Raw genomic sequence first — 15,932 nt, 5'->3', positions numbered from 1 at the left:
CATTTGGGTCACACTTTACAATAAGGTTCATTAGTTAATGTTAAGTAATGCATTTACTAACATGAACAAACATTGAACTATACATTTACTACAGTATTTATTCATGTTAATAAACGTTAGTTAATGAAAATAGAGTTGTTTGTTAGTTCATGTTAACTCGTTGCATTAACTAATGTTAACAAGCATGGACTTGGATGTTAATAATGCATTAGTAAATGTTCAATTATCATTAATAAATGCTGTACAAGTGTTGGTTATGATTAGTTCATATTAGTAAATGCAATAACTAATGAACCGTATTGTAAAGTGTTACATTAATTTGTTTCTCTGGTCTCTAATTTTCAGGGGCCATTTGTCTTCAATTTTTTGAGTTTGTTTTGGTGACGTAACCCACAGCAAACAATTATCAATAAGTGGCTTGGCAGATACTGCAATTTCTATGTCTGCAATTTTACTGAATGAACAATTGTGTTTTGTGGACGTAAAACTAACATGAAATGGGAAGCCAGACATGACACCATTGACAGGGGATGTAATGACATGTTGCTGGTTAAAAAAGCAGATTCCTCTTTTAGTTGAAACGATGATGTTGTTACACGTTAAGACAAAGTCTACCCTAAAAAAAAGTGTACTTTATATTTGCTTCAAGTAGTTTCAAACTTTTATAAGTTTCTTTATTCTTTTTTTATTTATTGAACACAAAATAAGATATTTTGAAGAAAACTTGTAACCATTTACTTCCAATGATTACAGATTTCAAGCTTTTGTTCAACACAAGAATGAAAGTAAAACAGCTTTGGAACAAATAAAAGGTGAACTATCCCTTTAACAGAATGCACATTGGTCTACTGTTATTAGATATTTTATGCAAATGTCTTGCATACTCCAATATAACAAGCATTTTCATTTTTAAGGACATTCATGTAGCCAAAAATAATCAGATAAGTCAGACTGATAGTTATTAATTTCTTCATTTTGATAAGATACATTGTGTCTTAGTGTTGCAGCAATAAACTAGTTAGGGCTATTTGATTTAGGGTAAATATCTATATGTGATTTTATTTTATTTTATTTTTTTCACAGATATTGCATTTTTTATTTGATTTGCGATTTAATTTTGTGGTCAGACTTCATCTCAATAATCTGTATCATAGCTTCTTACTGCTAAAATGCAGTGAGTGTTAGTTAAAAACAGATGACTAAAAAGATATTAACGTACTTGCACGTTTATTCAAATTTATTTTTAAATATTCATAAATAAAACATTAAGTTTCTCAGTAAACAAATAAAATGACTATACCTTTATGTAAAGTTGAACTAGAGGAGATGGTGTAGCTTATTATAAACATTATCATTTTGTTTATTTAAAACAAAAAACAAAATAATAATTATAAAAATACAGAACAATCAGCAAACTAACATGGCTGAAACAACTCTGACTCATATGGTGCCTGTGTAGCTTTTTTAAGTGCTGATTGTTGTACGTCTGACAGCTTTTACAAATGACCTGTTTTTGTTCAGTGTCTGTGACTTTGAAACCAAAATATTCCCATATTACTGATGTCCTTTTTTTTGGTATTAATTAGTCTAGTTTTTTTTTTTTTTTTTTTTTAATTATTTTTTTTTAATTTTGGGCAGTCCGCATAATTTGGTTGCGCCATTCTGATTGGGCAGAATAAAATTGTGCTTGCTTGTCGGCTTCAATAGCCTAGAGTTTAAGTGCACTGACATATAACACCATGGTGCTCACGGCGACCTGAGTTTGATTGTCTGCTTGAGGTTCTTTGTCAACCCTTCCCCTCTTTCTGCTCCCAATACTTTCCTGTCTGTAACCTCCACTATCTTATCCCAATTAAAGGTGAAAAAACCCTAAAACATAACATTTATAGAAAAGTCTGTTCACTTAATTGGCTAGTAAGACTATCACACACATGGCAGTAATGCATTTGCGCTGGGCAGGGGAAATTGAATAATACAAATATATTTCATATCACTGCCTCTTGCTCTCATTGCTCTTATTTAGCTAATTGCAACGTTATAATTGCGTTATAATTTGATTCTGATTAATCGCACAGCCCTACTAGCTAGTATACCTTAATGCATAAAATTTAGATTTTGGTCATTTAAATATGATCATAACTGTGATTTATTTTAATAACAGAAGTTCTAATATTTGAGGCTGTGGCATATATCAGAATACCATCAGAATTGGCAAATAATAGTTTTTTAGAAATGAACACTAACCAATAGAAACCCCCATTACATTCTATACATGCATAAATAATACGCTCAAAAAAAGTAAAGTAGGACACTGCCCCCAATCCTGAGGCAAGAACCACCAATAAGAAAAGGGAATTCACCGTGGTATCCTTGCTGAAGTGCTTTTTTTAGGGAAGAAGAGAGGAGCGTCCGCAGATGGCAAAGTGACTTGAGATCAGGTTGTGCAGTGACTCTATGGTGCTTCTGTCAGGGCCGGTGTGAACCAAAGGATGTGCAGGGTTGTGATGGAAAAAGACCATTTCATTTTGTACTTTTACTTCAGTTTCTTCTTGCGATTTCATCTCAGAGTGCTTTGGTTTGCTCCGGTTTTATTGAATGCAACTCTGAAATTGAGGGAAACAGTTGTGGAGCCTGAGAGGAGTGTTTCATCTGTTTGAGGTCACTGAACACACAAGCCACACGCCATTGGAAAAATATACTTTGACATTTTCTTGATGCTTGTCTCTCTTTTTCTAGGATGTCTGCTCCTGTCTCCGGTAGGAAAACCCCTGTGGACTATGGTGTACAGATTCGATTTATAAATGACCTGCAAGACACCGGAGGGGGAGTGAGTGGGCAGCCCCGGAAAGAGGGACCTAAAAAGCAGCCGTCTCGCTATGGAGTGGCAGTGAGAGTGCAGGGCATTGGTGGACAGCCCTACGTCGTACTGAAAGAGGGAGAGAAAGGAGATTCATATGGAGTGCAGTTGAGAACCCAACCACCTGCCTACAGCAGCCTGCCTAGGTATTGTCCAATGTTTTAATAGTATAATGCTGTCATTTGAACAGGTCTTAAAAAAAGAGCTGTCCTAAAACATTTTGCAGTAAAAGAATTGGTTATTTAAGATTGGCTCTATCATTCACTTTGTTAATTTACTGTTTAAATGTAAATAAATTGATAAAATTTATAAATAAAAGCGTCTGCTAAATGATACAACTTTGCTGTAATCCAGTTTGCATTGTCAATCACACAGTTCAGATTTGCTCTAAGTAATATATTGTTTTATGTCTGCATACTGTACCCGATAAGATAACTCAAACCGTTTGAGGAAACCGATGGCAGCAAACAGTTTATCCATGAGAAGTCCTTTGAGTGGTCAAAGAATACCAGGAGGTCCATAAAATATAATTATTTTAGAATAAGTGTGCTCACATAGCCCTGTAACATTAGATTTAATGGTAGTTTCCGCCATTTTAGTGTCGATGAAGACGACATATTGTCCAACAATATTTTGCGGGAATTTTGTATATGAGCAATGTCACACTCGTAGCAGTGCGATGTGGCTGTATATCGGCACTGGTGGGAGGCATGTTTAGTCTCCCACCAGTGACGATATAAAGCCTCATCGTACTGCTACGAGTGTGATATTGCGTTTATACAACAGTTCGACTGCATAATCGTATGTATCAAAAAGAAATCAAACACGGAGAGTCTCCGCTATTCAATCACCTCTGCAGCTGATGTCAGCAGAAAATCGTTCCTAACTCAACTAGTATTTAAATGATTCTCTAACGGTAATGTGTAAAGTGATGACAGACAGGTGATTTTGCTCACATTTTAAGATTATAAGACTGAACGGCATGAAATGCCATCTCAGTTTACAGAGATTTCCTAGTATTGCTCTGTTGCAATCAGGAGATCACAAAAATCAACCCCTTCCAGCTGCAACCCATCACTGGGTAAACACCCATACACACTAATTCACACACGTACACTATGGACAAAATTTTGCTTCTTCAATTTACCTGTACGGGCGACACAGTGGTGCAGTAGGTAGTGCTGTCGCCTTACAGCAAGAAGGTCGCTGGTTCGAGCCTCGGCTGGGTCAGTTGGCGTTTCTATATGGAGTTTGCATGTTCTCCCTGTGTTCGCGTGGGTTTCCTCCGGGTGCTCCGGTTTCCCCCACAGTCCAAAGACATGCGGCACAGGTGTATTGGGTAGGCTAAATTGTCCGTAGTGTATGAGTGTGTTGCCCCATTATGAGAAAAAAATAACGACAATAACAACCATATTATTTTTACACTGCAAAAGGACAACTAAATTAAATAATGCCATAGCTAACGTTAGCCTTAGAGCATTGAGCTAACCTGTCTTTCCCCTCGGATATAGCCTAAACTGTGTAACATGGATGGCTGACCAACGTGACATTACAACATATTGCCAAAACATCTAAAAGTAAAATAAATGTACTGAAGTAGTTCACAGTGCTTACCTGGAAGTACTTTCTGTCAGCTGTTATTCCTCTTTTCTTACTGTCTCTCCCCCTGCACTGCCACAAGGCTACCATGCGGGTCTTAAGGGGGAAAATGCACAGGGTTTTCCCTTCAGATACCTAGATAACGAATAGTGTGCTATTTCTTTTCTATTTCTTAGATACAGATATGAAGGTTTTTCAGGAAATTCATAGTTTACACTATTTCAATTTACTATGATCTTTTATGTGATGCTGCTTTGACACAGTCTACATTGTAAAAAGCACTATACAAATAAAGGTGAATTGAATTGAATGTAGGAAAGTGTATATCAGAAACTGATGATATACTGTTGATGTTTAGACATTAAAATGATCAATTATTTGTGATTTGGTGTACAGTATTGTGCTTACCTCTAAACTTGTGCATACAATACTAATATGAATCTAGGTTTTATGAATATATTTTATATGTCACCCTTCACTAAGTAGTTGAATGTTTACAATGTTAGTAGTTTTAGCAAATTTAACACGTCAAATGTTCACGATTATCGAAATGTTTGATTAGAGAATGTTTATGACTCCTTGTGACGTTAATCCAACAAGAAGCTGAATACATTCCTCAAAGATTTAGTTCCATTACTGACATGATAACATGTAGCTGCGGCATATTTGGTGGCTACACATGCATGATTCAAATATCCTCTTCCACCAAATCCCAGAGGAGCTCTACTGTATTGAGATCTAGAAACTGTAGTGAACTCACTGTCATGTTTACTTAGACCTAGTTTGAGCTTTGAGATTTGAAGCTTTGTGACATAATGGTTTATCCTGCTGGAAATAGCTATCACAAGATGGTTACGCTGTGGTCAAACAGTGCTCAACAATATTTAGGTTAGCTGTGGCATTTAAACAAAGCACTGTTTGTACTAAGAGTCCCATAGTGTGCCAAGAAAATCTCCCCCACACCATTTCAGCTCCAGCATAAACTGTTGACAGGGCATGATGGACCCATGCTTCCATATTGTTTATAATACATCAAATCCTGACCTTATCATCTTAATATCTCAGCAGTTATATAAAGTACATCAAATCTTTAGTGCCCATTTAAAGTTATTAAGGTTTAAGGTAATGAAAGTCCCCAGTAAGTAAATGAAGTATCCCGATTCGAATTGGTAAAAATGTGTAATTGATTTGTTTGTATTCTCTGTGTGTTAGGAGGAGAGAGGATGGTGTAATCCAGGGGCCATATTTCTCATCTGGAGACAACATCCCTATCCGTAGGGCTCAGTCTCATGGCTCATTGTTGGACAGAGAAAACAGTCCTGAAGACTTCACAGATCAGCTCCGACGTCCACTTGGAGATGGACGTTCTGGAAGCTATGGCAACCTGGATGGAGGTATTGGTATGGGATCTGAAAGGGAGCGACCCAGAGAAAGGATGGAGAGAAATCAGTGGGGAGGTTCCTACCAGACAGGGCTGAATGGCACTTTGGGGAGAGGGAGAGGTGGAGGCAGTCACCACACCTCATCCGAATCCATCGAAATAGCACTGCACAACCAGCACACTCAGATCCAATCAGCCCCCAGCTCCACCCGTCAGACCCCTGTCCAAAGACTTGTCAACAGGTTCGACGGGAGCTCTTCACAGGTGGATAACTCTGCAACCACCACCAGGGGGCGCTATCCTGTTCCAAATGCAGACGACAGATCCACTTCAACTTCACCTTTACCTGCTCCATCTCTCATTCCTAAAACATACTCTTCACCATCATCTTCGTCACCTGCTTCTGCTTACAGCAGCCTGGGTCGTGGATCCGGTTCTATTGCAAAAGTTACAGCAGTCACTCCCTCTGTTTCATCTGATGGACATGTAAGTGCTTTCCCTCCCCTTTTGGCCTGCAAATCTCTTTGATTTAATAGAATTACATCACAGCTTTCTCCATTTCCAACTACTTCTATAATGTTTATTAGCCATGGCCATCCGAATAATCTGTTTGAAAAATTTGTAAAAAATGAATTTATCTTGAGAATATAAATTTTAATTACTTGCTTGCTTGCTGACTTTATTCCTACATCTTGTAGTTTTTGTCCCTCCCTTGAAAGTGTTGTCTGAAAAACTGAAGATGGAAAATAAATCCATATGAAAGGTTTATCTGAGGAGTTCAAAGTTGTCTGAGGAGTAGGGCTGCACAATATATTGTTTCAGCATCGATATCGCAATGTGTGTGTCCGCAATGGTCCCATCGCAGGATATGCAATGTTCAGTTGGGTTAATTATTGATCAGCACCACCAAAATATAACCATAACAGAGTGAAAGTTCATCATTGGCATGCATTTTAAAGGCATTTCAAGAGATTTCGGGGGCAAAAAGTAAACCTTAATGAAGAATAATTTGACTAAAATATTAATACCTTGATGACTATACAGTGTTGTTACACATCTGACTTTAATTGTTCAATTTTTTTACCTGAATACTTATTTTAGCTGTTTATTATTAATTAGTGTACTTTTTATTTTAATTATTTTTGCTTACTATTTGTTAATTATTTTTTATACTTGATTCACACCCTTACAAAATCACCCTAGTCAATCTAAATGAATGATTTCTTTCTAAACAAAGTTATTCATGGCATCTGGTGAAGTTGTAATCATTTCGCAATATATATCGCAGAAAAACTAAATATCGCAATGTTAGATTTGTCCAATATCGTGCAACCCTAATGGTGAGAGACAACCATTTTGTTTGATGAACAGAGTAAGTTTAAACTTTTATTTACATAGAACAATGTTTAAAAAATTTCCTTTTAGTCACTTAAGAACCAATGAGGTTCATTTTTGTGTTTTATGTGGAACGTTTGAGCATCCACAAGAACCAGTGAGGTTTGTTACATGTCTAGTTCACATGGTTGAGACCTAATTATGTTCTTAAAGCCTTAAAAATGTAGTTCAATCAAAACTGAAAATTCTGTATTCATTTCCTCAACCTTCACCTGTCACAAACCTGTTTGAGTTAATTTTTTTCTGTTGAACACAAAAGTTGTTTCAAATTTTGGAAATATGTTATTATTGACTTTCATAATATTTGTTTTTTCCAACTATGGGAGTCAATGGTTACATGTTTCTAACATTACTCGAAATATATTTGTTTCTGTTAAACTGAAAAGGAGATTTAGTATGCCAATTGAGGGAGAGTAAATAGTAAGTACATTTTTATCTTTTGGGTGAATCTCTTATTTTATAAAGTGATCATGTTACTTCAGAAGACTTGCATTAAACTCATTATTCATGTGGATACATTTTTAAATGTTGTTTTTGAAGGTTTTAGGTGAACTCTTTCAGTTTAGGCACCCACTGTATATCTTCTGCATTTGAAATAAATGGTGACAGTATTTTGAAAAAAAAATCTCTTCACTCGTTTGTTTGGCATATTTTTCTCTGACAGGAATTTATGCAAATTTAGGCAGAAAAAAAAAAAAGATCTAACTTTATAAAGCGAAAATTGCATGTCTGATGCCTCGAAAGGCATTCGGAACAGTGTAAACAGAGTTGGATACAGTAAAGCAATTCATCAACCCGATACTCTGTTCTCTCTGGCATTGAATGTCATTTAGCTTGATTTAGCTTGATGGTCTCAGATGACAGAATGCACACTTTTGTTACTACTCAGACGTATCAGTTGTTAAAAAAGGCTACCGAGATGTTTTGAAGCAACTGAACTTTTATTCCTTGTGACTTGTGTTTATTGATTTAATATGTTGTTATTTCTATTTAGGTCACTCCAGACCTCTTGATGGACCAGGGTCAAAGTTCAGGGTCAGAGTTCTCACCTGAAGACCAGATCCAGCAGATAATCTATGATGCTCTCCGTCAGGGGTAAACTTTTATTCTGATGCATAACAGTAATATTTAAAGACTGAATGTCTATAGTAATATATTTTTGTAATATGTTGATTTATTTTGTTTAGGAGTACAGAGGGAGATGTTGCCATTAAGCGCAAAGCTCGAGTCATCTGTAATAAAATTCAAGGACTTAAGGTACTTTTTATAATTACATTTACACACATTAACACTTTGATACTAGGGGTGCAGCAGTTCAATTTACTCACGGCTTGGTATGTGTCACAGTTTTAGGGTCACAATTTCGGTACAGTACGGTTTGTGCTATGCTTAGAAAAAACTGCCTACAGAACAATTCAAAGAACAATAAACATATATAATGGTTAACAAACACCTGACAATGCTTCTCACATATGACTTTAGATTTTCATGTTCTTGCAATAATCAAATAAAAGTAGGGCATTTTGAAAATTGTATGTTCAAACAAAATGCTTAAGAAAATAAAAGAAAAAGTTTAAATTTTCCCTTTTTCTATTTTACATATTGACTCAAGTCTCCACCAATAATGCAGACAATAATCATGTCAACACATCGTAATAATTAAGCACTTTTAAATTATTGATTACTTCTGTCTACATTATGCTTCCATTACCAAGGCAACAATGCACTTTTTGTTCATGATTTCTTTATAATTTTATTATTATTCCAAAGAGCTCCATTTCACTTAGCACCGTTGTGGTGAATGACACTTAAGCAAAGAGAGAGAGAGGGTTCGGCTCTTCTCTCTTAATTCAGCGGGGACAGTACATCGAGAAAAAACCTGTTCTTAGCAGGCAGCAGGTAAACAGACTGAATAGCAGGAGAGATCAGGTGGGGAAAAACACATAGAAGCAGGACTGAATGTAACTGGCAGCCAGTGTAAAGACCTGAGGACGGGTGTGTTGTGCTCTGATTTTCTGCTTCTGGTCAGAATTCTGGCTGCAGCATTCTGGATGAGCTGCAAGTGTCTGACTGTCTTTTTGGGAAGGCCAGTGAGGAGGCCGTTACAGTAATCCACCCTGCTGCTGATAAAAGCATGAACAAGTTTCTCTAAGTCTTCACTGGAAACAAAGCATCTGATTCTTGCAATATTTTTGAGATGATAGTATGCTGATTTACTGACTGCTTTGACATGACTGTTGCAACTCAGATCTGACTCCAGAGTCACACCAAGATTCTTGACCTTATTTTTTGTCGTTTGACCTTTAGAGCCAAGGTAAGCATTCACCTTGAGAACCTCATCTCTGTTCCCAAACGCAATGACTTCAGTTTTCTCTTTGTTTAACTGAAGAAAATATTGGCACATCCAGCTGTTAATTTCATCAATACACTGGCAGAGTGTGTCAATGGGGCTGTAGTCATTAGGCAGTAAGGCTAGGTAGATCCGAGTGTCATCAGCATAGCTGTGGTAGGAGATTTGGTTCTTTCTCATTATTTGGCTCAGAGGGAGCATGTAAAGGTTGAACAGGAGAGGTGCCAGAATCGAGCCTTGTGGGACTCCACATGTCATGGGTGTCCACCTCGACCTATGATCACCTAAACTGACATAGTAACCTCTCCCTTCAAGGTAAGATCTGAACCATTTGAGGACTGTCCCAGACAGCCCAACCCAGTTTTCCAGCCTATCTAGAAGTATGCTGTGATCGACAGTGTCAAATGCAGCACTGTGATCGAGCAGTACCAACACTGTTATTTTACCTAAATCTGTATTTAGACGTATATCGTTGATTATCTTTATAAGAGCGCTCTCTGTACTGTGATGTGCTCTGAAACCAGATTGAAAATTGTCTAAACACCCCCTGAAGTTTAAGAACTTGTTGACCTGGTTGAAAACAACTTTTTCAATGATTTTGCCAATGAAAGGGAGATTTGAGATTGGCCTGTAATTGCTCAATATGGTGCTCTTCTTCAGGTTGCTCTTCTTCAAGAGGGCTTTAACAACTGCAGTTTTAAGTGAGTTTGGAAAAATCCCTGAGAGAAGTGAAGCATTTACCACTTTTAGGCGATCCATTTCTAAACAAGTAAACACCGTTTTAAAGAATGATGTGGGGAGCGTGTCCAAACTGCAGGTTGATGTTTTTATAATTTGCACGATCTCTTCTAAGATTTTACCATTAATTGCCATGAAATCAGACTTAATGTCTGACTTCTCAAGTTGTGGTTGAGCTTGTTTGACATCGACACAACTTGGCTGATTGGATGAGCTGATTGCCTTTCTGATATTATTAATCTTATCAGTAAAGAAATAAGCAAACTCATTACATTTACTTTCAGAGAGTAGCTCACTGGGAATCCAACTGGGGGGGGGGTTTGTGAGCCTCTCTACTGTTGCAAAGAGTGTGCGAGCAATTTTTACATTGTTGTTTATAAGGTTTGAAAAGAAAGTCTGTCTAGCAGTTTTTAGTTCCACATTAAAAGCATGAAGACTGTCTTTATAGATATTATAATGGACTACTAGTTTTGTCTTTCTCCACATACGCTCAGCTTTCCTGCATTGTCTTTTCTTCATTTGGACTGCTCTTGAGTTTCTCCAAGAGACTCTCTCTTTGCCAGTTCTCTTCCTAACTTTAACAGGAGCAATGTCATTTATTACATTTTCAATTTTAGAATTAAACAAACCAAGGAGAGAATCAACAGAATCTGCAGATATACTTGGTGCTAGCGATATGGCCTTCATAAACTGCTCTCTGGTGTTCTCATTTATGCATCTCTTTTTGACAGAGACAGATCTGTCTTTAATAGCTGGAGTGATCAATATATCAAAGAAAATACAGAAATGATCAGATAGTGCCACATCCTTTACAACAGTCGATGAAATGTGTAAACCCTTAGTTATAAGTAGATCAAGGGTGTGTCCACGATTGTGTGTGGGTCCTTGAACATGCTGAGCCAGATCAAAAGTGTTAAAAACAGCATTGACTTCTGGATTATCAATGTGAATATTAAAATCTCCAGCAATACTAAAATAATCAAATTCAGATGTTACTATTGATAACAGCTCTGTAAAATCATCAATAAAAGCTGGAGAATATTTTGAGGGTCTGTAGATAATGATCAGTAAGATGCGTGGAGACCCTTTTAGTGCTATACTCAGATATTCAAATGACAAATAGTCACCAAATGACACTTGTTTACAATCATATACATCTTTAAACAGGGCAGCGATGCCTCCACCTCTCCTATTAACTCCGCAAACACTCAAAAAGTCAAAGTTTGAAGGAGCTGCTTCATTCCTAACTGCTGTGCTATAACTGTCATCTAGCCAAGTTTCATTTAAAAGCATAAAATCAAGGCAATTTGTGTTGATAAAATCGTTGACTAAAAGTGACTTATTATTGAGTGATCGAATGTTTAAAAGTGCTAACTTAACAGTTTTAGTCGTTTTCACTACAGAAGTCTCAGATATACATTTAATAGACACCAGATTTGAATGATTTGCTATACGTAATAAGACACATATCTGTGCAGAGAAAGCTAGAGACACACTGGGTTCCTGCTTGTTCTGTAAACATCTGATAAAGACACTGTTATCTAAGCAGGCACCCAAGACACATCAATGGCAGATGTTAAGTTCACCAGCTAAAGATGAGATCAATGACTTGAGTGCTTTTCCCACAACTAGTGGTAAAGTACTTTCAGGTGACTTAAATTTAAAAACATTTAGCCATTTTATATGAGATTATCATATGATGTATACATAAAATTTAAGTTGATATATAACTATTGTAATAGTGGGCCATTATCAGCGGTAACGTGCTGCGTTAACGCAAGACTCGCGATAAAAAAATATTGCCGTTAATCTTTTCTCAAAGTTGGTTTGGGAGCTGGGTTTGTTCTACACAAGGTACAGTATGATGACTTTTAGCTTGATATTTTAGCGTGGATGTATACCTGACCGGCAGTTTCACTTAAACTCATAAAGATTTCATTCATGCATCCGTGACAAACTGGGGTATTAGACGCAAATAAGGAGTGAGGTGAGATTGTTATATAGTTTAATAACTCATGCCAAATGGAAAGAAAAAAAAGTCTGCACTTCGCGATGTGTGCGTGCGTGCGTGTGTTTGTGTGTGCGCTCCTTTACTGACAGCTGCGTGTGTGAATCTTGTCGGAAAATATGGCCAAAAGTCCTACATGATGGTAAATAATGCCACTAATATATGCATACTCCACATGTCTTAATTCCATTTCTGTTTAGTTCAGTTATGACTTTAGTCGCATTAGGGTAATCGAAAACCACTGTTTAATCAGCATTTTCTGTATGTACGTAGATCAAAAGCAAGTATGTGCAGCCTACAGTTCAAAATTCATGTTTAAGCTGAAGAAGCAGTTTGTGAACACAAGTACATCTTATTGAACAAGATTTATTTTCATCAACAATTATCATAGAAGAACAGTTTCTCAAGCAGTTTGTGATTCAATTTCGAAACAGGAGATGAGCCCCTGGTCTAATGCGCCACCTCGCTTGAGAAATTTGTTCTTAAAGACTTTTTATTTGGGTAGCACACAGATTCTGAATGCCCTCGGCAGAATTCAAATGCGCAATTTTAATCTAAATTAATATTGAGATTAATCTAGATTAAAAAAAAAATCCATGCCAACCTATAAATTATTGCTAGTCTGAGAGGTATGTTACACTGTATAATATTAGTGTATTTCTGTCCTAATCTTTTATGTTATTTCGAATCATTGCTGAAGTGTCATCATTAATCATATTAGTTTTGCTTATTATAATGTAATGTAACCATGAAAATTAGGAAAAAATATAGCTGATATCCTTATTACGGATTCAGTAAAAATTTGTAACAGAAAGGTTGCATTTGTTATTTTTTATGTTACTTATATTGTTATTTATGTTATTTTATTTAGTTAACTATTTTGAAAAACACCATAATCTCAGTTGAATACTTGTAATTTAGATTTTTGATTCAAATAAAATATTAATAATATTAGTAAATGTTTTAAAGAATCTAAACTAACTAACAATGAGCATTACATTTCTCAACTAATATTATCCACATTATTGCTTATAGTTAGTGAGTACCTAACTAAAACTCTCACATACCTAACATTATCAACTTTTTGTTGGAGATTTGTTTACTCTAAAGTACATATTTTTAATGCACTTCAAGTTAAAAAAAAAAAAAGCTAAATAAATTATTCCATTGCTTATATGACCCGTTACTGAGACTTAATCTTGACAGATAGTTTTGGATTTTACCATCATTCCCCATTCATGTACGTAGGAAGTGTACTTTTATAATCTATTTAGGAAATAGCTGCCTGGGGTGTTAGCAGGACAGCCGTAGAGCGAGCTGACTTTGACTAAACCCAGCTGCTAATAAACCTGCCATTTTTAAAAAGCTGTCATAAACAAGTGTCAGTAGTGAGAGGTGATTTACTCAAGTGATAAAATCCTCCAGTCTGGCTGTGGAAAGTAGGCTCAGTTGGCACAGTATTCAGTACGCAGACAGAAACAGCTAAAATGGGCGTTATGTTTGATGGCATTTTAGTTGTTGGCATCCCTCGCTAAGCTGTAATGAATTGGCACTGAGTCGCACCTCCCTTAAAACAGCTGAGCCCATTTAGGAGTGAGAGGAGGAAAAAATGTTTACTACTCCATTGACTACGAACAAACACTGACTCCAATGTCTACCAGTCTAATCTAATAGTCTTAAATACATTTAAATTTCAATAATAGTATACCATCAGAAATGATAAACTCTGTTATATCGATATGTATTTGCATTTATGCCACTTTTTGTTCATTTCATCTTCAACGCTTGGTCTCATTTTAAAGAAAAACAAATAATATGCATCATTTCTGTTATATATTATATGCAAGTCCACAACTGTAAAACAAAAAAATATATATTTTGTTATATTATATAAACTTGCAATTTACATTAAAAATTGACATAAAATCATAGTTAAGTACTTGTACAAATTATATTTTAAATTGTTTAGTTGATATTTTTAACAATCTGCTTTTTTTATGAGGAGGTCCCATGTTTTTGTCAATAGCTTGGCATGAATAAAATATTATTTTTCTTACTTTTCCCAATATTTATAAAGTAGATTTCAAAATCTATAGTATGAGCTGTGTGTTGGCATTTGATTGGAATTTGTTTTCTAAGAAACATTTTTAACAATTGCTGTGAAAATCTAGGATGTTTGAAGAATCTAATAATCTTTTCATAATAATAAAAACATGTTCAGACTATTGTTTTGTAAAAGAAATATAGATTTGAAAAGAAATCAGAAGTTTTTAATAGTTTGTGATTTGACATGAGGATTGTTGTAGCAAAGTAATGCTTATTAGTAGGGGTGTAACAGTTCACAAAAATCACTGTTCGGTTCGATACGACACAGTAGTGTCGCGGTTCTGTATTTTTTCAATACAGCAAAAAAAAAAAAAAAGCCAGAGGATTTCTCTGATTTAAGTTTTTTTAAATGTATTAAAACTAAGATCATAAAAGTATGATCTTGTTTTGTTTTTTTACTTTAAACAGTGATAGAGATATACTTCTGGTGTTTGCTTAGCAGCAAAAAAATAAATAAAATCCTTCTTTAGTACTCAACTAAAAAGCTTACTACAAAAATAAATGTAATATTGTAGTAGTTAAACAAATAAAAAAGAACAATTTAGTTTTTATATGGAACTCAATTTCTGTCTATTTTTAAAGATTTTTTTATTTTCAGAAGGACGAGTGTCCTTTTCTTCATACAACACATATCTGCTTGATTTGACTGTCATCTGCCATTTTAGTGGATGTTAAAGCAGGAATTATTTGACTGAAATGGGCTAATGAAGGAATAATGCAACGGGGCTCTATTACATTTCACATTTTCTTAAAGCGGAATTTCCATTACCGATTAAGGTCTAACTGGTCTTGAAATGAACCTTTTTTTCTTGGTAGCACCGATGCTCTTAACTTAAAAAATTTAGGCGCACCAGACACAATTTAGTTGCACCAACCGAAAAATTATGAGCACAGTTACTACATGTTTTATATTAACAGATTCTATTATATATTAACACTCTAATCACAACTTTCAAAAAACACAAATCTGCATGCGCTCACCGGCCTGCATGCACTACTTGATGTGAATGAGAACTGAATTACCAATAATCACTGAGCTGTCTGATAGTGCACAGATGATATTATAACCTATTATTTGCATACGTCATCTTAATAGCAATAACGGTCTTTTCATGAGCTGCAATATTAGTTTCATCTCAGTGAATGCATGCTTTTTAGCCATTGTGACGATTAAATGAAGGTTTAAATAACGTCTCGTGCTTAAAATGTGTAGATTCAGGGGCAAACATTGTTACCTGAAAGCTCTGTCCCACCGGCTTTACGGTGAACGCTTTAGTCATTTTTATAGCAGACTTTAAACACTGGTAGTCCTCTATCCACTCTTCGAAAAGTGTAAGTGCTGGATTGACAATCAGCACATGATCACTATTCAGATGTGTCATTAGTTGTAACTCAGCTGGTTTCTAAAACTAAATCGGTCAGTATTGTTTTCATTCTTTCGGATCCAGACCTTTACATTTTTCAGCTTGATGGCGGGGCAAGCATTGCAGGCTTTATT

The 15,932-nt window shown here is 35.8% G+C and overlaps 2 protein-coding genes across 7 annotated transcripts in view; both read left to right on the top strand.

Moving 5' to 3' along the window:
* tuft1a (tuftelin 1a) overlaps positions 1-15,932 on the top strand; it is a 198,190-nt gene that overhangs the window by 57,942 nt on the left and 124,316 nt on the right. The window lies entirely within an intron of this gene.
* The window catches only part of cgna (cingulin a), a 70,622-nt gene that overhangs the window by 23,336 nt on the left and 31,354 nt on the right, over positions 1-15,932 (top strand). For all 6 annotated transcript variants that reach the window (XR_012391711.1, XR_012391710.1, XM_073925468.1 and 3 more), the window contains 4 exons: positions 2,737-3,003; positions 5,669-6,323; positions 8,227-8,327; positions 8,420-8,489. Coding sequence is in view for 4 of the 6 variants with exons in the window: in XM_073925468.1 (XP_073781569.1) it covers positions 2,738-3,003; positions 5,669-6,323; positions 8,227-8,327; positions 8,420-8,489 (1,092 nt within the window). In the remaining 2 variants the exon portion in view is untranslated. The remainder of the gene's footprint in view (positions 1-2,736; positions 3,004-5,668; positions 6,324-8,226; positions 8,328-8,419; positions 8,490-15,932) is intronic.

Source organism: Danio rerio, chromosome 16 (assembly GCF_049306965.1).
Source record: "Danio rerio strain Tuebingen ecotype United States chromosome 16, GRCz12tu, whole genome shotgun sequence".
In the NCBI taxonomy this organism is placed as follows: Eukaryota; Metazoa; Chordata; class Actinopteri; order Cypriniformes; family Danionidae; genus Danio; species Danio rerio.
The sequence above is the reverse complement of the archived record's forward strand: the minus strand, read 5'-3'. Positions and strand labels throughout refer to the sequence as shown.